The sequence below is a fragment of the Equus asinus genome, chromosome 1 (genome assembly GCF_041296235.1).
Source record: "Equus asinus isolate D_3611 breed Donkey chromosome 1, EquAss-T2T_v2, whole genome shotgun sequence".
Lineage (NCBI taxonomy): Eukaryota > Metazoa > Chordata > Mammalia > Perissodactyla > Equidae > Equus > Equus asinus.
Genome location: NC_091790.1, coordinates 118,580,282 through 118,601,988, shown reverse-complemented (window position 1 = coordinate 118,601,988; position 21,707 = coordinate 118,580,282). Strand labels below are relative to the sequence as shown.

General features: G+C 36.5%; 1 protein-coding gene across 1 annotated transcript in view; it reads right to left on the bottom strand.

Annotated features, from left to right (window-relative positions):
- Nucleotides 1-1,350: 1,350 nt before the first annotated feature.
- VTA1 (vesicle trafficking 1) overlaps nt 1,351-21,707 on the bottom strand; it is a 73,979-nt gene continuing 53,622 nt past the window's right edge. Inside the window, exons 6-8 of the mRNA XM_014854876.3 lie at nt 17,910-18,083; nt 11,149-11,229; nt 1,351-2,862 (exon numbers count right to left, since the gene is read on the bottom strand). Coding sequence (XP_014710362.1) covers nt 2,717-2,862; nt 11,149-11,229; nt 17,910-18,083 — 401 coding nt within the window. The 3' untranslated portion in view covers nt 1,351-2,716. The remainder of the gene's footprint in view (nt 2,863-11,148; nt 11,230-17,909; nt 18,084-21,707) is intronic.

The window sequence follows — 21,707 nt, the reverse complement described above, 5'->3', positions numbered from 1 at the left end:
ATACAGAAGCTCCTCAAATGTGGTCCCCAGAACTGACAAGTTCCCGCATGATGTTGATGCTGGGAGTCTGTGGACCACACTTTTGAGAACCACCACTTCAGGGGGATATCTCTCCTCCCAGACTCAATCTTTCTGATTTGGGTTGGGCTAACCCACTCAAACTAGGGACCACCAGATTATCTAAAGTGGTTTCTTAGAGCTCAGAATGCTAACCCCACCCTTAGAGTTTCTGATTGGGTAGGGTCTGAGATTTGCATTTCTAACAATTACCCTTTGAAAACCACTGGCTGAATACACATACAATATACTTATTAAGTTGGTCTGTTTCTTCCCCATTAGAATATAAACTCCATGAGGTAGGGATTCTTTTCTTTTTTCTGCTCTTTCCTCGTGCAAAGGACAATACCAGGCACACAGTAGCTGCTCAATAAATACATGCCAAATGACTAAAGGAATACAAACTCCATGAGGTAGGGATTTTCTTTTTTCTGCTCTTTCCTCGTGCAAAGGACAATACCAGGCACACAATAGCTGCTCAATAAATACATGCCGAATGACTAAAGGAAAACTGCAATCCTAGTGTTACATCAGGAAATTTCTAACTTTATCTTGTCAGATTTTATATAAAGAAATATAAAGTCAAAAAATCTTCACAGGTCAATCCTCTCACACAAGAAAGCATTTTTAAGCAAAGGGCCACAGAAACAACTGGGATTTCCTGATATTCAGGAAATAAATTCTCATTAACAATTTACCCTATTATGGTAACATTAATGCTAACAACAATAAACATTCATGGAACGTCACTGTGTGCTGAGCATATCATGCTTGGTATCTCACTTAGTTTTCATCATCAACTCTCAGGTAGCTAGTGGTATCGCTTCTGTTTTACAGAACAGGGCTGTTACAACAGCCTACTTATCAGTGGACTCCAGGGTTCCCACATTATTTTCTTCCGTCCAGGTGTTCTCCCAATCAGGAGCAACAAAATAGGGTGTGAAATGGGAGGTGACGGTGTTCTTTCTCGTGTCCAGACATGTTAAAATTTGAATTAAAGTTTGCTGAACCGTATTTGCCCTTTCTTACACTAAAGCTCATTACAGCCACGTTTCTACTACTGTAGCGTTCTAGAGAACTGTGTCAGAGCACTGGGCTTCTTGATGCAAATGCTGAACCCTACAAACGTACGAATTCAGTTGTAAAGGTAGGAAAACAGTTTTCAGGAGGCATTGTTTGGGAGGCTTGTTTTTACAATAATTTAGAACAGTTTATTCTGTCTGAATATTCATCTATCAAACTCTATACAACAGCATCACACCTTTGCAAAGAAAAATCGAAAGACACAAATGATTATGAGTTAATGATTCATTTTCTTTCAAACAGACTATTAGATCAGGGGTCACTTTTTCTTAGGGAGCCAAACAGTAAATATTTTAGACTTGCAGGCCATACAATTCTGCAATTGTGGAAAGCAACCACAGAACAAACAAATGGGTACAGTTTTGTTTCCGTAGAACTTCACTTACACAACATGTTCAGCCCATGGACCGGTTTGCTCACCCCTATGCTAAAGGACTTTAATTTTAGTAGAATGAATGAAAGGGACCAGATAAACTTTCGGTAAATTGGCCAAATTTCTCTCTTTTAAAAAATTGTTTGTCTCTTACTATAGAAACATACATATTCCTGTAACTAAAAATAATGACTTAAAAAATGCCAATTCTAGCATGCAAATCAAAACGGACATTTGGCTCTGTAATAATTTGAACTAGTTAAAAGAATCCTTGTATTTATTTTTTACACAACACAATGCAGGTGACACAGTTAAGTCCATAATTCCCCACACAACTTAGAAACGTAACAACTGAGAACGTACAGTCGTAGCATCTTCTGCATCATTCACAGCTACACGCGTACGGAACCCGTCCTACAGCAGCAGAGGAGACCCTAACCTAAGCACCAAGTGTCCAGGCGTTACCACAGACATCTTTTTCTCATTTTCTAATACATGCAGTCACACTGCTATGAAGCAAATACCAATTCACCTTAAGCTTCAATGCATAAGGGAAAGCAGGTGGGAAACCCACATTATTCTTACATCTAAAAGTGATTCTATCTCTTTACCTTATTATATTTCCTTCCATGAAAATTTTAACTTTTAATGTAGTTACATTCAAAACATGAATATAAATTGAATTTTGACTTCACATTCACCTAACAGTTTAGGATGTTCATATTTGTTTTATAAATGCTGAGGAAAACAAAAACATGATCTCTAATCTCGAATATTCTGGCAATCTTTTTATTAAAAGTTAAATTTAGAATTTTATAGCAAAGTCATATGATCTGTCTGTCCAGACTATAGATTAAAAACATTCCTTAACTTACATTAAGATACAAAGCTTATTCCCAATACATTTTATAGAACTGTATTTTCATTTTTTGAAGCAGGGTTCAATGGGCATAAATTTTTAGGATCTTGCTAACATCAGCCCTGTATACCCAGAGATTACTGGATCCACTAAATGGACAACGAAAACTGGCTGAGGCTGCTGCTGAAAGCTTCAACAGGAATCTGAGCGCAGACACAGATTTCACTGTTACAGTCAGCGGAACTGAAGTCTTCCTTAAAACTGTGCTCCTGATGGGCTGAAGATAGAGTAAGACACTGTTAGTTCTTTAGGCCAAAAATGCACGGATGTCTTGTACGAAGGCTTCATTCTCTGCCTGTAGTCAGTAACTTGAGGGCCTTCTGTAGATTCTGCACAGCAGTGCTGACATCTTCATATTGCAAAGCACTGCCAGCATACTTGCAGTATTTCTGAGCTCTAGCAAAGTCCTCTGGTGTTAGACGGATATCCCCTAGAAGAAAAGAATAACTATGATAAATATAAATAAGTATATAAAATGTGTTCTGTTTAGGTTAGGCAAATGTTTACATCTAAGATGATAGAAAATATTTAAGTTTATGTAAAACACAAAGGTTTTTTTCAATCTCACTTGTATTTAAATAAATTTCCTTCATGCTATCAATTTTTTTATTACTAATATAAACAGTACATATGCCAATACATAGTTACTTATATGAGCAAGATTTTCCTTCCAGAAGTAATGAACTAGAAGCCTTTATATTTTGGCAAATCGCAAAAAATTATATTTTGTGTAAAACAAGGACAGTAGCTTTGGTGTTTATGCTAGAATCGCTCAGCCTCTCTTTCCATGGAACAATAAACAGAGACTCAACCATTCAACCCTCATTTGAACTAGAATATAAATATAACCCTCAATTTAAAAAATGAACAACGAACTTTATGTAAAAATATTACATAAGCCCCTTAACTTTTTTTTTTAAGCATGAAAAGATTTCTCATTTGTGGGTGCCATCCATATAAAAAACTCTATGGTTTAACCAAGATTTTCTATCATTAAACTACACACTTAAACACGTAAACAACCTTATAAATTACTTCTCCAAAATTTATTCTCAGCAAGTTTTCCAGGTACACATATGATTAACCTGTGGAGAGCCCAACTAAATAACATGGGTTAAAAAACCATACTGAAGACATTTAATTGGGGCTGGTCCTGTGGCCGAGTGGTTAGGTTCGCGCACTCTGCTTTGGTGGCCCAGAGTTTTGCTGGTTCGGATCCTGGGCACAGACATGGCACCACTCATCAAGCCATATTGAGGCAGTGTCCCACATGCCACAACTAGAAGCACCCACAACTGAAAATATACAACTGTGTACCGGGGGGCTTTGGGAGAAAAAAGGAAAAATAAAACCTTAAAAAAAAAAAAAAGACATTTCATTTAATCTAAGATTTGAATATAGTTGAATATCTATTTCTAAAGATGAAATTAAAAACTGACTGTATCCTGTTGTTTTTTTTTTTTAATATTTTATTTTTTCCTTTTTCTCCCCAAAGCCCCCCCGGTACATAGTTGTATATTCTTCGTTGTGGGTTCTTCTAGTTGCGGCATGTGGGACGCTGCCTCAGCGTGGTCTGACGAGCAGTGCCATGTCCGCGCCCAGGATTCGAACCAACGAAACACTGGGCCGCCTGCAGCGGAGCGCGCGAACTCAACCACTCGGCCACGGGGCCAGCCCCTGTATCCTGTTTTTTGAAATAAATCTTTTCTTTAGAGATTTTTACGTGGATTCTAAGGAACTGATCTGAAGGCTGGCAGCACAGACTATAACAAAAAGATAATGTATTTTGATTTTCTTTATAGGCCTGTACTTATAAACAGAATAACTTTGTTAGTTGCTTCTAATTTTGCCATAGATATACAGCATAAAATGAAACTCTTGACATTACCTAGGTAAGGACTTCAAAGTAGGTAGCAATTCCAGGTACTAGGACACTAAATTCTGATCCAAATTATTATTTTCTAAAATTTTCAAAAAAGTGGACTTCAATAATGTATCCTAAAGTTTCTAGCCCAGTACCAGGCATGTGTAAGTGCTCAGTAACTTGAATGAATAAATATAAAAAAGCTGTCTGTACTCTAAATTATTTCCCACATTTTAAAATGAATAAAGTGCATGTGGAATTAAACTAATTAAATTTCAGATTTTGAGGCCATCACATATGTCTACATACAGTAACGAGCCCAGCGTGTCACATGTAGTAAGTCTGCAAATGTTTGTTGAATTAATATTATTAAAGATTACACTGTTATTAGTGCAATCCTTAATAATATTCCTTCCTGTTATAAATCAGAGATTACACATTTAAATTTTAAAAGAACTTATTTTAATTTCCTTGAATTTTGGTCTTTATTAAAAAGCAAGGAATACAAATAAATAAACTAATAAAATATACATTAAAAAATCAAAAACAGTTTCTCCACAATTCTACTTTTAGTATTTTAGCGACCAGGCATCTGCTACCCATTAAATCTAAAAACCAACTATCCTGCAGTTCTACTGACAACTTAATTAGGCATGCTTCAGCTTGTATTTTTTCTTGAAAATATCTACCAGCTTCTTTAATGGTCACATGGACATACACAGTATCTAGGCTGAGTGAGACATCTTTAAAAATTGAGTTTATCTTAACGCTGCTCATTTTGTGCTTTAATATTCTATCCTCTTATCTCAGGGCTATCTTTAAATATATAAGGCATCCATCCAGAATTTACTGGACTTGCTGGAAGAAAGCCTTAATGCTCAGGACTAATCTTATTTTTACAGCATTAGCTTTAGTGCTGTTTTGACATATCACTTATTTATTAATCAGATAAAATGTGTATAGTGGCCAGAACTCTTACTATTTTTGTTTTATAAACTAAACTTATCCACCAATGATAAAAGTATTTTAAAACACAAATACTGAATTTTTTCATAAAATAATTTCAATATTTATAAAATGTGAATGAAGACATTTTAACAAAAAAATAGATACGTAATATATATAGCTTACAGACACGTATGACAAATTATATAACTCATAAAATATAGTTAGATAATAATAACATAGTTTTAGACACAAAATGTAAGTTATAGACTTAGAGATGTTAGATTTATTTTCAACAATTAAAAATATAAAGAACTTAAGCCATGTTAAATAGTTACTTTTGCTATTTTGTAACAGTTCAGGCTTTCCTTCATTTAAACAATAGTCTATAAGTCATTAATAATAAAATATGTGAATAAAAATTTTAAATTAAGTAGAAATAAAGTCTGTCTACAATTATGATTCTTTTAAACTAGCATTTAGAACTAAATAGAGAAAGCGGAAAAGACATAGGAAGGGAAAACACATTTCAGGAAGAGAACAATTGTTCGACTTCAGTTTGCCTAATTTTATATTCTAAATAGTAAATACTGCTTAATGCACCAAAAAAAAGCTTTTTTATCACTAAAATTTACTAGAAGCCATAAGAGAACCAAAAAGAGCATACTGTGGACCCAAAAGGCGTTTAAAGGATTCGAAAGGTTGTCTAATATATCGTCTCCTTTCTGAAATCTGTACTTAGAAGTTTCAGATGGCTTCGGGCAAGACCATCTTTATCCCAGAGATGCTTCTGCCTTCACAGGGTTGGACGAGAACAGGGCAGAAGGCAGCTAGGGTCATCAGTCCAGTTCTCTGTGACAGCAGGAAGAGAGCCTGGGTCAGCACTGGATCGAAGATAACATTACTTGGTGTAAAGAGAAATTCCTGCATGCTCAGTTGACATCAGCATCCATTTCCAAGACTGATTTATCTAATGCTATCACAGAAGATAGAATACTGTTTGTAAATATTTCCAAAATGGGTCTTTAGAGACTCTTTCCTATTTAACTAGGTAGTTCTAGAAATTCACGTCAAGGACCCTGGGTAATCTGACCCTCGTGCACTCGATCATCCTCCGACGTGAACAGAACGCACAGGAAGAAGCGTAAGGGAACCATGGGACCTGCAGTCAATTTTGGAGGTAGACAGAAAGCGCTGAGCCTGTGTATCCAGGCACTACCAAAATAGGTCACTCAATAGTGGCAACAAGGTAGAGTTTTATTATGGCAGGTGCTGTGCTGAATACTTTTCAGATATCCCATTTAATTGTCAAAAAACTTCACGAGGTAAGTTGTTATTCATACTCTAATACTATACGAAGATATAGAAGGTAAAAAAGTAAATACTGTGCTTCAAATACCTACCTTTCCAATTCTATTCTCCTCTCCAGAGTCAGCCACAAATTCATTACTAAAATATTTAACATTTATTAATACTAACACACACACACACACACACACAATATATGTATTAAAAAGTGTTAAGTACTAAGCACTAAGGAGAAAAATACAGCCAGAAACGGGTACAGGAAGTATCAGAGGTGGTGATGGTAGTGATGGTAGTTATGAAACCACTTTTTAGTTTGTGCATTCTCTAGACTTCTGCTATGCATTTACACACATGTGTACATGTAGGAAGATGGAGTTTAGTATTAAATGTTTTTTTTCCCTAAACAGGGTCATACTGTATACAGTGTTCTGCAACTTGCTTTTTTACTTAATACATCAAAGGAATCTTTTCACAGGCGAGCTATCATATTCTTTTTTAATATGTGCACAGTATTCCATAGCATGGGTGGACCATAATTAATTTAACTACTTTCTCATTAATAAGCACTTAAGATTGTTTTCTACTATTACCACAAATGATGCTGAAAAACATATCCTTGTGAATACATTTTGTGCCCATGTCTAAATATTTTTTTAAGATAGATTCCTAAAAGTGAATAGCCGGGTCAAAAAGAATTACATTTGCAATTCTGATACAGACACAATGCCACTGAGAAAAGCTTTACCACCTTACAGTCTCACCAACAGCATGCAAGACTCATCCTCTGTCTTCATCAACGTTGTAGCTTATTAATCTTTTTACTTAGTCATTTGTGGGAGCTCTTTATATACGCTCTAGACAGTAATTCTTTTTAAGTATCAATTTCCTCCCAGTCTATCAGTTGCATTTTAACAATGTAATGGGGAAAGGGGAGTCTTTCACTGTATAGAATTTACTACTTTTCATTGGTCAAACTTGTTAAGACACACCCAAAAATAGACACAAGAATTGAGAGCCAGTATCTAATATATTTTTTCCCTGATAACCAACTGTTCTAACATCATTTTTGAATACATATTCTTGCCACACTGATCCAAGTGTCACTTTTATAATTAATTTAATTCTCATACCATGTGGCTGATTTCTGGATTCCCCATCCTGTTTCACTGATCTGTATATTCTCTTTCAGATATTTTCCCGTCAGATGCCAGGCAGAGGTCTCACAGGTGGGAGGGGCTCTGAGGGGAACTGGGGGAACCCCATACAACAGAGCAATGCAGTGCTTGCAGGTCAGGTGCTCTGTCTGTCTGCTAACAGGTAAATTTTCCTACTATGTTCTTGGGGAGTTCGCCGGGCTATTCTAGGTTCCTATCTGCGCCTCTTACCTTAGCACTATGCTCCCCATGAAATATGCAAATACTCTTAAACTAGACCGTTTCAGGATTCAAAGGTCATTGTAGCTCTTGATTTTAGGCTTCATAATACATCTGCTTTTGATGAAACTGAGAAAAGTAGAACACACAAAGTAACTCACATACTTAAATATAAGTAAAAAGTACACTCTATTGAAATGTACAGTCACCAACACAGTCCCCAGAGCACGGAGACACCACTATCTTAGCAGCAGAGCGTACTGTGCTCCACTTCCGACAGCACAAACTTCCAATCTCTCTTCTCCCCTTTTGTTAGATTCTGAACCAACTACAGACAAATCTTTCTGCTGTCAGACAAGTAAGCCAACAGAGTAAAGAATTATAGAAACAAAGTTTAAGCAATTCATATTACATTCATAATAATATCACTTGACCCATGTGACAGGGATCGTGTTGGGCATTTTATTATTTTCAGAGTGATATGCAACGTGCTTTAAAAATAAGGATGGGCCAGCCTGGTGGTGTTAGTGGTTAAGTTCATATGCTCCACTTTGGTGGCCCAGGGTTTGCAGGTTCAGATCCCAGGTGTGGACCTATGTATCGCTCATCAAGCCATGCCGTGGTAGTGTTCCACATACAAAATAGAGGAAGACTGGCACAGATGTTAGCTCAATGACAATGTTCCTCAAGCCTAAAGAGGAAAACTGGCAACAGATGTCAGCTCAAGGCGAATCTTCCTCACCAAAAAAAAAAAAAAAAAAGATGACGACAACGATAGGACATAAGTTATCTATCACGCTGCTCCCCACTCCATTTTGAAATTATTTCTATTTTTTGTTGTTCTCAACAAAAGAGCTAGGACTTGTCAGAGCTAGGATTGACAAGGTTATTTCCTTAACCCCAACTGATAAGCTTATACTACTAGTTTTTGATTTATCAATTTTTAGACATTATCTACTGACACTCTGCTATGAAAGGTAAGGATTTAGCTCCCTTACACTACTCTTTTCTCCTCTCTGCTCTATCTCCTCCTGTTTTTGTTAATTCTTTCAAATTCCTTAGTTTCTTACTTGTGTCTTCTATTTCTCATTCTATCAACTTTAGAAAAAAACCTCGGCATTTCACTTCTGTTCACTCCTGACAGCTTTCTTTTATCTGCTTCACCTTTCAACTTTCAGGAATATATCTCTACCTTCACTTGTCAGTGCTGATAATATTTATATTCTGTCCTGAATGGAGTATTCTGTTTGTGATAATCTTGTGTCATTTGAAGGAGAATGTCATCTGTGTCCAAGTCAAACAAAATCCCTTTTCTTATATTTCATAATTCTATTACTGTTCAAAATCATGGCATATGTTAGTTTGTTTCTTACTTGAAATTTCTTGCACAATTTAAAATTTTTTCTCAGATCTTTTCATTGTTGTTGAGAGAAGAATTCCATGGCTTCCTATCTATGTCTTTCATATTCTATATATTGCATGGGATCCTTTTGATGTTTCTTAAAGAAGGAGAGCTCATTGATTTCTTGTTCTAATTTCAGAGCAATTGCTTTCCAAGCCTACGGGGAAGTCTCAGGCTCCCTAAGGTTAATTTCAACATTTCTTATATCTCATATTTCTTTTCTTGGTTATCATGCTTTTCTGGATGGAGCACATCCTCAAGCAACTTCCATAGGAAAGGTATGAAGTAGGCAAAATTTCAGAGTCCTTACATATTTAGAAGTAGTTACTTTAGGGGGCCGGCCCCGTGGCTGAGTGGTTAAGCTCCTGCGTTCCGCTTCAGTGGCCCAGGGTTTGGATCCTGGGCGTGGACATGGCACTGCTCATTAGGCCACACTGAGGCAGCATCCCACATGCCACAACTGGAGGGACCTACAACTAAAATATACAACTATGTACTGGGGGGATTTGGGGAGAAAGAAAAAAAAAAAAGTAGTTATTTTACCCTCACACCTCACCGACAGTTTGGTTGGGTAAAGGATCCCAGGGTTCTGATTCTGGATAGCAGACTAAGTGTACATGATTGAGTACTCTTCCTCCTGAACCCATGTTAAAGTGATGAGATAAAATAAAAGGAAATAAATCCACAAAACTGAAAAGAAAGAGCAGAGAACAGAAAGAGTGGAAACATTTAAAAGGGAGAACTGACAAGTGATTTAAGGAAATTTCTAGAAAATCAGAAATTGAGTTTCACTCAGTTGAGATACACTGTTGATAACAGAGTGGAAGAAATCCCAACTCAGAACATGTACGTAGGAGGCGACTCTGGAGCCTCTCCAGAGAAACTTCAGAAATGGTCTAGCCAGATGAGGGGTGGGAGTGTGGGTCTTTACTGAGTCAGTCTAAAAAAAACCCTGTACCAGTTTCATATTCCTCCCTACTCTATCAACCTCTACATACCACCCTCACCCCAATGGTTTCCTCTCTCTCATATTCGCCCCTAGGCAAAAAACATAGAGAATGTCTCTAAAATTGTGGAATGAACTGCCTGGTCAGAGCTCGTACCCTCTGCTCTCCCCTCTCCAATCTCATTCCACAACTGAGAGGCAGGTAAGCTTAATGGTCAGTTTCCACTCCCATGGGGAGAACAGAAAATCATGTGGGAACCGGACCTGCAGACATAGAAGAAACCAGACAGCTACTGAAAATAGTAAAGCAAAGTCTTCATTCTAAATCTCATGAGACTTATGAAGAAAACTCTGAATGAGAAAAACCAAAATAAACACAACAAACTGAGGGAAAAAGCAGAGAAGTCAGAAAAGTAGGAAAGATTAAAATCAAAACCCAATCATCTGGCCTATGAACCAACCAATCAAAATAATTATCCTCAGAGATTTTTGTTTTCATTTATGGTCTTGCCTCTTCTCAGATAATCTAGTAGCTCAGTGCAGATAAAGAAGATCAGCACCATGACATACGGTAATCTTGAACTAAACTAACGTCATCCAGCATAAGCTTCCATGGCAGCTTTGGCTACATGTTTGTGCCACTATATCCAGCAGGATACAAAAAAATGGAACTGTAGAGAAAGGGAACGCCTTTGGATCTAGGAATTTTTGATAACGTAAAACAATCTTGGTTCCATTGGAGAATGGAGTGAACATGGGCATTCAAAGAAACGTGCTTCAAATTCCCTAGACATGCCAATATATGGCATTCCTAAAGCAAAATTACAAACAACACCTCAGGACAAGAGACACTCTATCTCATAAAACAGCTGACTTACCCTGGGAAATTGTGCTGAAAAGGGCTGGATCAATGGCCGGAATCGTCTGTGGAGTAGGTTGGATAGTATTACTTGTTACACCTGCAAATCAGAAAACCACAAATGGTATCAAACTGTTACCCTTAATAATGCAGGAGGAAAGCACTTCAAAGGTTATGGAAGAATTTTATTACTTCACTTAATTACTTTCTTAAAACCTTAATGAATTCTCATTTGATATACTTATTTGCTGTTGGAGGCTGGTATAGAAAATATGCAGGAAATTACATATTGAGTGTTACATACATGTACCGGCTACACATTTCCATTGTGTTTTCTTTGTCATGTCTAATGCTTCAACTTGCTTCTCAATGAAAGTTTACTGAATATCTGTAGAAGTAAGAGACTCCCTTCTTACATTTTTTTTTTTTGAGGAAGATTAGCCCTGAGCTAACTGCTGCCAATTCTCCTCTTTTTGCTGAGGAAGACTGGCCCTGAGCTAACATCCGTGCCCATCTTCCTCTACTTTATATGTGGGACGCCTACCACAGCATGGCGTGCCAAGTGGTGCCATGTCCGCACCTGGGATCTGAATCAGGGAACCCCGGGCCACCGAGAAGCGGAACATGCACACTTAACCCTCTGCGCCACTAGGCCGGCCCCTGCCTTCTTATTTTTTAACTTCCTAGCCAATTAAATAATTTGGAGGAGAAGGTGAAAGATGATTATGATTTAGTTTAACTTATAGCATGAGCCTCATTTCATCACTCTGCATGAAATTACAAATTATACACTCCAAATTTTCCAGTTTACATGTTTTTAAGATGATATTTTTACCTATCCAAAAGCAATTAGTTTTGACTTCCTGTTAGAACTTATCATGACTGTCATATTCAGTGAATAACTAGTATTCTTGGTTAATGCTAAGTAATATATTAGAGCTCAAGCTTGTTAACCATCTAAAAAATTAACACAAACTATTGAATCTTCCCAAAGAGACTTAAATGATTCCATCAGTAGGAAAGCAAATGAAGAAAAGTTGATTACTTTAAATTAATGGACTCAGACAACAGGATTCACGTGCCCCAAGCTAGCAGGTTAAACTCGAATAGGCAATTTGTAGAAAGGGTAAAGTGGGAAAGACACTGGTATAAGAAGGAGGAACAGAAGAAAGGGAGAAAACAAATTGGGAAGTTTCTAGGGGCACAAATACATGGTCAATACGAGTTCTAGAATGATGGTTTCACAGAGTTGACTGAAGTCCTAAAATGTAGTCTTCAGGTAGGAAGTTTTGACTTTGAAGGCCAACCCAAAGGAAAAAATGGCTTAAATATATACCATTTTCTCTCATTTAACTTTGAGGGCAAACTAATTTCATTTTATAGGCTTTGGAACTACTAAGTCATGAAAATCTTATTTTTTAACTAAAAATTGAACTAACTAAAAAACTCAAAAGTACAAAGGGACATAGATGAAAAGTCAAGTACAAATTTTAAATAGTACAAAAATATACCGGTGAAAAATCTGCTTCTCATCCTCCTGCACGCCACTGTGGGGCTGTCGGGGGCTTTCAGGGCAGCTTCCATGCGCATACAAGCAGGTGTGGGTCCAGCCCAATGCAAATGCTGTTCTCTGCTAAGAAATGTGTGTTCTCATCTGAATCAAAATCCTCCAAACAAAGTCCTTTCTCTCTGGAGAGGAACACTTTGGTCTGTGTGTGTTTTGCAAATGATAATATGTCTGCGTACTGTACTATTCTGTGCATTTTTCACTTAATACGTTTTAGCAATAACTCCAGATTAGTATATAAAAATCTGCCTTGCTCTTCTTAATGGCTACAATGTGTTCCATTTCATGCATAAACCACAATTTATAAAGCGACCTACTGCTGATGGACATTTAGGTTTGTTTCTAATCTTTTGCCACTACAGATAATACTACACTGAGTATTCTTATACACTGTGTACATATATATATTTATAGGAAAAATTTATAGAAGTGTAACTGCAAAGCCAGGGGACACACAAATTCTAAACTGAGCAATTCAATGACTATCTTTTACTTGATTTTGGTAAATGCTAACCAAATACATTAAACTATAAACATCTGACATAATTCTCCCCACAAAACTTGCTGAACTTTTAAAGACATATAATTACATAATATTAAAAAATAAAAGGTAGAATGCAAAATTTGAGAGGACTCTTCAGAAACTAGCTAGTCAAGTCTAGCGCTCTGAAGCAGCTGTACCTAAGACACAGGGAGACGACCATGTATGTTCTTCATAGAGATCTTAAAAACAGTTTAAGTCTGCAACCCTCTCACAGGTCAATCTATAGATCAATGCCACTTCTTGCTAATTTGTATTTCTGCCTAAATTAAAATCCTCCAAACAAATCCCATTCTCTACAGAGAAGGCATACTTTTTTTGGTCAGCATCCTACATTAATTTTTAAATGCTTGTTTGTACATCTCCATACAATTAATAAGTAGGCAATATTAACAAGAACAAAACAATTTAGAGGGAAAAAATTTAGTGACATAGTAAAAATTTGAGCATTATTAAAAAAATAGGTAGTCTGTATTTTATTAAGACCTTCTGGTCACAGTCATTCAACTAAGACCCGAACTAACAACACAGGCTGCCCAACACGCCTCATACAGCAGCCAGAACATGCTGCTTCTTGGTTGTCTTGACGCACATGAGCTAAGGCCAGTCCTCTTGGCTGCCATGATGCCATGTTCCCATGGGGGCCTAGTGCACTGGCTCAACACAAGTTCATAAATGCTGGTTAAATAGTAAAAACGGTTTTTAGTTTATGCTCTCTCTCTTCCTACATACTTATTTATGTTTTGCAGGGAAGGAGTGGCCCTGAGCTAACATCTGTTGCCAATCTTCCTGTTTTTTTCCTTTCTCCCCAAAGCCCCAGGGCATGGTTGTACATCCTTCCAGTTCTTCTATGTGGGCTGCTGCCACAGCATGGCAACTGGCAGACGGGTGGTGTGCTTCTGCGACTGGGAAACAAACCCAGGCAGCTGAAGTGGCGAGAGCGCCGAACTTTAACCGCTAGGCCATCAGGGCAGGCTCTATTTACTTATTTTTTGAGATGCCGGTAAACCTAGGGCATTATTTCTCCTCTCGATTTGGGAAGGTCTCATTTGTCAATTCGCAAATGGGTTACAAGCCCCTGGAGTGCAGTGATGTGATCAAAAAAACCTTCCTGAGGGAAAACAGGACTGTGTGGGCAACTTCTTTCTATGATTTAACAAAAGAGAAGTGTTAACAAGTAACTTCTGGCTAATTTTTAAGTAGATGGTCACATAGCCTATTAGAAGGGATTAATATCATTCACGAATTAAACATCACACGATTTCTGATTAAGTACTAAATAGTTCTATTACTAAATCGTGCAGGGGATTCTGAAAAGGGAGAAATGGGTGCTGGTTAGAAAAGCAGAGAAGACTATCCAAAACGTACAATTAAACAGTGCTGAAAGGCAGCAGCCCTGAGGAGCACCCTGACAGGCAGCGGCAGAGGGAGGAGGACACGTGTCTGTGGGGAACAGCACAGGCAAAGGCAAGAAAAGAGGAGGACTGCGCTGAGTAAAACCTCAATGGAACCATGGAAAACAGCACTGACAGAATGGTCATGCCAGAAGAGCAATAACTGAACGCTGTAGAGAAGAATTCAAACGCAGCGCTTCCCACACTTAAAGAACAAGAGAACAGCTGAGTTCTTGATCTACATGTGAGGTGAGCTGCATTTATAATTAAAAGGCTAGCATTAATTATAAGATAATTCTATTATTTAATCTGTTTAGACTTCTTACGGAGATCTTCTGTATTTACTGACTGTAAAAAGCATATGTTTCCAGAGAAGGAAGAACCAGTACACTCCTCACCCACGTCTGCTATTCCCTGGTGCTGAGAGCACCAGAGGCCAAGGCCGGGCCTGGCCAAACCGTCGCCATCCCTGCCCTCCTCGCACGCTCTTTGCTTTTCGGTGGAAGAAGTAAAAACCGTATATGAGTACATACTATTCTTTCAGCTATCTTAAGGATTTCCCTTTGATAAAAGCATATCCTGGCCCTTTACACGAGAGAAAGTAAATCATTCTTAAAGTGAGTAAGAGGGGAAACATCTGCTATGTTTATAAACTAAAAATCTTATTTCATTTTCTACTAGGCAACTATGAACTGATTATTTTTTTTACTGTTTGATAGAAAAACAATCTGCTAGTGAAGAGGAGAAGATTCCAATACCTCAAGCCAATCTTAGGGGATAGATATCAGGAAAGTAGGGCTTGATGTGACAGGATCTTAGCTCCGTGCACCAAAGGACAGAGAAGGGCGGTGCCAAAACAGGAAATCAGAAAGACTTGGGTTCAAATTCTAGTTGTGTTAGTTACGAGGTATATCTGTATGTTTATTTTCTTGGGATAATTGCTTAATTTCTTTATAGTTTATAAACTAGGGACAGCAATATCTAATATAGTTTCTATAAGAAGAGATTTATAAAATAGATATAAATATCTGAATGCTAAGTCTGTAAGAGTGTATAAAGTAACAAGATAGGCCCTCACCCTAAAAAGGTTCCAAGGATTTTAGCTTTATGCTCCCACTCTGAGGAACAAGAGAGAGAGAAAAAATAAAGCCCATGCCAGTTGACGGAATCAAAATAAACTCTTCATGCCAGAAAACTTCCTAACAGAAGACCACCTCTAACATGGATCTTTACGTCGTGGATATTCTAAGCAGGAGACAGTGTGTGTTAGTGGAACATACGAAACTACTAATATTTTGTCACTTTTATTGTACAAAAGTAGCAACTTCATATGGTTCAACCTAATAGCCCTCCTATTAGAAGTAAACCCTCCCTCTCATATACACATACAGCAGGTCTATATCTAACACACCCGTATCTATGCTTATACCCTGGCTCTACCCTGGGTATACTGTCTGCGGCAACAACCCCTAGGCAACCTTTCTGTAAGGTCAAGATCCTACTCCAACGTGACACTTCCCTTGATTCACAAAATGATTTTAAGTGTTCATTAACTTGCTATTACATACTCTGTCTTTCTTTGGCACGGATATAGGAAGGAAGATTAAAAGAAAGGAAAAGGAAGCTAATTTGCTGAACGCTGATTTTATGCTAGGCATAGCAGTACATAGTCAATTTTCACTTTTTTCCTCCTCACTAATTAAAACAACCATGAGAAGTAGGCACGATTAATTTCATTTTAGAAAAAGGGAAAAACTAGGTCCTGAGAAGTTGAATAGCAGTCGAGTTTGTGGTTTAGCAAGGGATAGCAACTAATAACCAACACTATTTGACTTCAAACAGCATTTTATTCTCACTTTGCATTCTATAAGGGTGCTTGTGTTGGAGGTTCTGGTTACCGTTTAAACTTACTAGTAGAATTCGAGCAGTATTTATCTAAGTAGCTGGTTTTGCTTATTTTATTCTACACTGGAAATACTGAATATTTTTAAAAGATAAAATATTTAAAACAGTGTTCCATGCAATTTTACTTACAAAACTAATTCAAATTTCTTTGTCTATTAATGTCATCACATAGATCACAAGGCAATGAGAAGTCAGGCTAAAATACACAGAATACTACAATGTTAAAATTACCATGTTCAATAATACTCTTAAAGACAAAAATATTAGCAATATTTGCAGATAATATAAAGTTGAAAATGTGAAAATAGGAGAAAAGAGACTAATAATTGCGGCTTACAATGGTCAAATGTTATTCAACTCATGCAAAGTAACCTAAATGATTTGGGTAACCTGATGTTGAAAATTTGGAAGTCAATTAAGTAATGGTGTGATATATAACAGAAATAGTAGGAATCAGGAGGACGACTCACTCTATCACTTAAATATTCTAAAATGTTTGTATAGTTTGGTACCATAAATTACCCCTACGCTAAGATAAAAGTAAAATTTTAAGAACAACTTTTAGAAAAAAATGAAGAAAAATTAAAGATTTAAATTATGGTTTTAAATGCCCTTCTATTTGGAAGTAAGGGTGATCCTTTGTTAACAATACCAATAAATGGAAGAGTGTGTCTAGAACTTTCAAAAATATCTTTATCTACTCACATTGACTTATTACTGGAGATTAGTTTTGTCAGATCTTTTTTCTATGAAAACACAGACATATAATACTGATTTATTCAAAGATAGTAGATATCACTTTCCTGTATTTTTTTAGTTAACGCATTTGTAATCTTAAAAGAAAATAACCCAAACCTCTCCTTTCACTTGTCTGTGATTTCCCTGCTACAGAGAGTCTGTGCCTGAAAGCCTGCTCCCTTCCTCAACAACACCCATGCTGAGGGCAGAGGCAGGGTCCTAAGGGAATGAGGCAAGAAAAACTGAATCTTGCTATCACAGTGGGACCCTGATGGACACATCCTATAATAAACCCCACTCATCTCAGTACTATTCTTGAACAACAGCAAATGGGAAAGAAAGGGAGGGGAAGAAAAAGAAAACAAGCACACACAAAAAACAGAGAAACTATTCTTATTAATAAAATATAAGTTAATAGCAATTGATATATGTAGATTTTTGTCATTTCTCAAAAAACTAAATAAAATACAACTAATATCAAAACTTCAATGAAAAGGATTTAACGTTTTTTTGGCAGGTTCAAATGGGATTTGAAGATCTTATCATGCTTTATGGCCATCACGATGAGGCACAAATATGAGGAGTGCAGTTCTTATTTATGCGAGTTCAGAACTTGTTAAGCTTTAGTTTCCTACCTGTGCTGTGAGGCACTTCTGCTGGCGTATTGGCTGGAGCGTGTGCCCCGGGAGGAATCTGTGCTCCACCATAGCTGCCTGGCGGCATGCTGCCCGGGTCGTAAGCTGAAGACGATGGCTGAGGTGGCGGAGTGGGCAGAGAGGTTGCTCCAGCATCTTCATTTTCTTCAACATCTATTATATAAGATATACGCAGTGTTAAACCAGGTATTTTAAAATAAAAACGCCAAACATTCTTTTTGTTAATGGACATGACAAACAGACCTTCATACGCAATTCTATTTAATGCAGTTGATAAGCAGGCTCTCTCTTAAAATAATAGTTTTAATTTTTTCTTTTCTTAAAACACTTAATTGTGCCTGACAATAGTATCACTTCTTCTAAGTTAATACTTTCCAATTCTGTAAAATCTCTGCATATAGTACGTTTTTCTTAAAAATAAACGTTCTTTAACCTTATGAAAAACTGAGTACATTTTTGGCAAAACATGTTACATTTATGCTATCCAATAAGAACTCTATTTTCTGACAGCTGTCTTTTACTCAATAGTTATTATTTACTGGCTAGTAAATGATTATTTGTGTGTTTGTTGCTCAAAGTATTAAGTTAATCAACAAAAACAAAGGAATGAAGTTTCACATTGAGTTCTCCATGTAGAAAGGAGTAATGAGAGTTTGTGTTGGTAAGTTTTGAAGTTCAGACTTTTAAAATATACTATTATCATTAGATGAATTTGAAAACTACTTTGAGAAAATTAAATTTTGATAGTCTATTAAAAAATGACAATTAGCCACTTCTGGGAACCTTAGTAACGTAAAATAAAATAAAACAAATGCAAGCTGGAGATACAGATTTCTGGAATTTGTTTCCTATCAAATTTTTAAGTAACTTTTTAAATGTTATGTCTGATCATAAACATATTATTTAATGTTCAATGTAGATAATTTTAAATAAAAAGAAAATCAAACCTACCTACTACTTTTAGATATCCATTTAACTAAGTAACCTTATATAAGTATTTACACTTTATACACACTAAAATAATTTTCTCCTATATTAGAGAACTTTATCATTTATACATCCTGGGAAGGAAAAATTCCCCACTGCTTAAAGGCAAGGGAGAGTGAGCAAAAGCTGGTAGGAACTAGAGTGAAGATGGCCCTAAGGAGAGGAAATCTCACCTGGTAAAGTTTGTTTTCATGTGGCTTTTCACCTGAGGGGACTTAACATTCTGTGCAAAAGAGTGACAGAAAAGTGAGCCTTGAAATGTGTGTATGAACTCCAACTACATAGCTGTATAGCCCTGAACTATGCACGCACACGCAGGGAAGATTCTAGGGCGCCCTGGAGAAAACAACAGCCTTAAAGCTGAAAGAAAGAGGGGCAGTGTTTGAGCTCAGGCAAGTTAACTGCCTGCTGGGAAAAGAATCAAGACTTTGCAAAGGAAGCTAACAGAATGCAGAGGAGCTACAAGATGTTATCAATAATAACAACAAGAAATATGGAGGGGAAAAATAAAATGTGACCAGAATCAGGAAAAATAAGAGAGTTTACAGGAAAAGACCTCAAAATTACCCAGATAGTGAAATTAGCAGAAAATAATTTTACAACAGGTACTATAACCATGTTCGAGCTATAGAGAAAAATGTAGTCATAATGAGTGAAAAAGGAAAAACTTACCAGAGAAAAGAAAATTGTAAGAGGGAACAAAAACCAGATGGGACTAACAGAAAAAAAACCCAGCAAAAATAGTGGGCTTAAATCTAGCTATAGCAATAATTACATTAAATGTAAATGGACTAAATATTATTTTGAAGGCTGATGGTAACAGACCAAAAAAAAAGAAATACCTCTTTAAGACTCAGATATGTTTAAATTAAAAGGATTAAAACAGATATAACATGTAAATACCAAGCAGACAAAAGCTGAAGTGGCTAATTTCAATAACAGACAAAACAGAATTCACATCAAGGACTATTAGCAGAGATACAATGGGATGTTTCATAATGATAAAAAGGTTAGATCATTTAAAAAAAATTAAATAATCATAAAAATGTATGTGCCTAATAAAATACCAAAGTTTCAATGAAACAAAAACTGAAAGAAGTAGTAAAATCTCCATAGTTGGAGATTTTAATACCGTTCTATGGTTCACATTCACAGAACACCACAATTCATAAATGAAGAATATATTCTTTTCAAATGCATGTGCAATGTTCACTAAAACAGATTATATTCCGGGGCATGCAATAAATATTAGTAAACTCTGAAATAATGAAATCTTACCAAGTATGTTCTCTGACCAAACTAGAACTGAATTAGACATGAATAACAATAAGATAGCTATAAAAATCCCAAATATTTTTAAACTAAATAATGTATTTCTAAACCTATTCCTCAGAGAAATCACAAAGGAAATTACAAACGTTTTTAAATTGAACGCTATAAAAATTTGTGGGATGCCATTAAATCAGTGTCTACAGGGAAATTGATAGCTTTAAATGCTTATATTAGAAAAACAGAAAGGCTTAAAAAAAATCTATGTTTTCTCTTTAAGAAACTAAAAAAAAAACTTAAAGCAAATTAAACTTCAAGTACAGAGAAAGAAAAAATAATAAGGATAAATGCAAATGTAAAGGAAACAGAAAATAAAGAAGAAAAAGAATTTAAAAAAGGATTTGTTGAGACAAATTGAAAAATAACAAGACAGATTAGAAAAAAGAGAGAAAAATATTACATATATTAGTAATTAAAGAGATAATTAATACACATCCTACAAACATTAAAGGGATAATGAGGACAATAAGGAAATATTAAGCCAACAAATTACACAGCCTAAGGGAAATATTGTCCCTTTAATGTCTGTAGGATCATTATCATTATAAAACATAGATACAAACTACCAAAACTCATCTATGAACAAAGACATGATCTGAATAGTCCTACATCTAAAGAAATTGAATTCATAGCAAAAAACCTTCCTACAAAGAAAACACCTGGCCTAGATGAATGAAGTGGTGAAGTCTATCAAACATTTAAGTAAGATATAATATCAATCTGATGCAAACACTTTCAGAAAAGAGGAGGAGGAATCACTGTCAACTTGTTTTATGAGGCCAGTGTAACCCTGACAGCCAAACTTCATGAAGGCGTGAACACAGACACAAAATCCTTAGTATCAGAATCAAATCGAGCCACATATTCTAAGAATATACATTATGACCAAGTGGGGTTCACCAAGGAGTGCAAGGGTGACTCAACACTTGACAATGTAACTCATATGAACAGAATAAAGAGGAAAATCATATGATAATTTCAATAAATGCCTGAAAAGAATTTGACTAAATTTAACATTCATCATGACAAAAGTTTTCAGCACTTTAGGAAAAGAAAGGAAATTCTCAGTATCAGACAGGGCCATAAACAAAACAAAACAATAGAAATATTTATCGCTGTTGGTGCAACAGACAAGAAAAACAGGAGAGTGATGTCAATAACATGGTGGAGTGAGCTGTTCCCTTTGTCTCTCCCCCTTTTGAACTACAACTAAATGGACACTCACTGACCAACAGAGGAAGCTCACACAGCACAAGAGGATGCCTGAGAGAGACACACAGCTATACATCTGAGGGTGGATGGACTGGCCCCCCTGGGAAGTGTCAGAGATAGGTGAGCACACTCTGCATTCCCCTGGTAGCCCTGTGCATGAACACGAATGCTTTCCAAACTGGTGCAAGCCCTCAGAAAGTGGGAACATGCACCAGGGTGACTGTAGGAGGCAGTGGTAACCCTTACCCT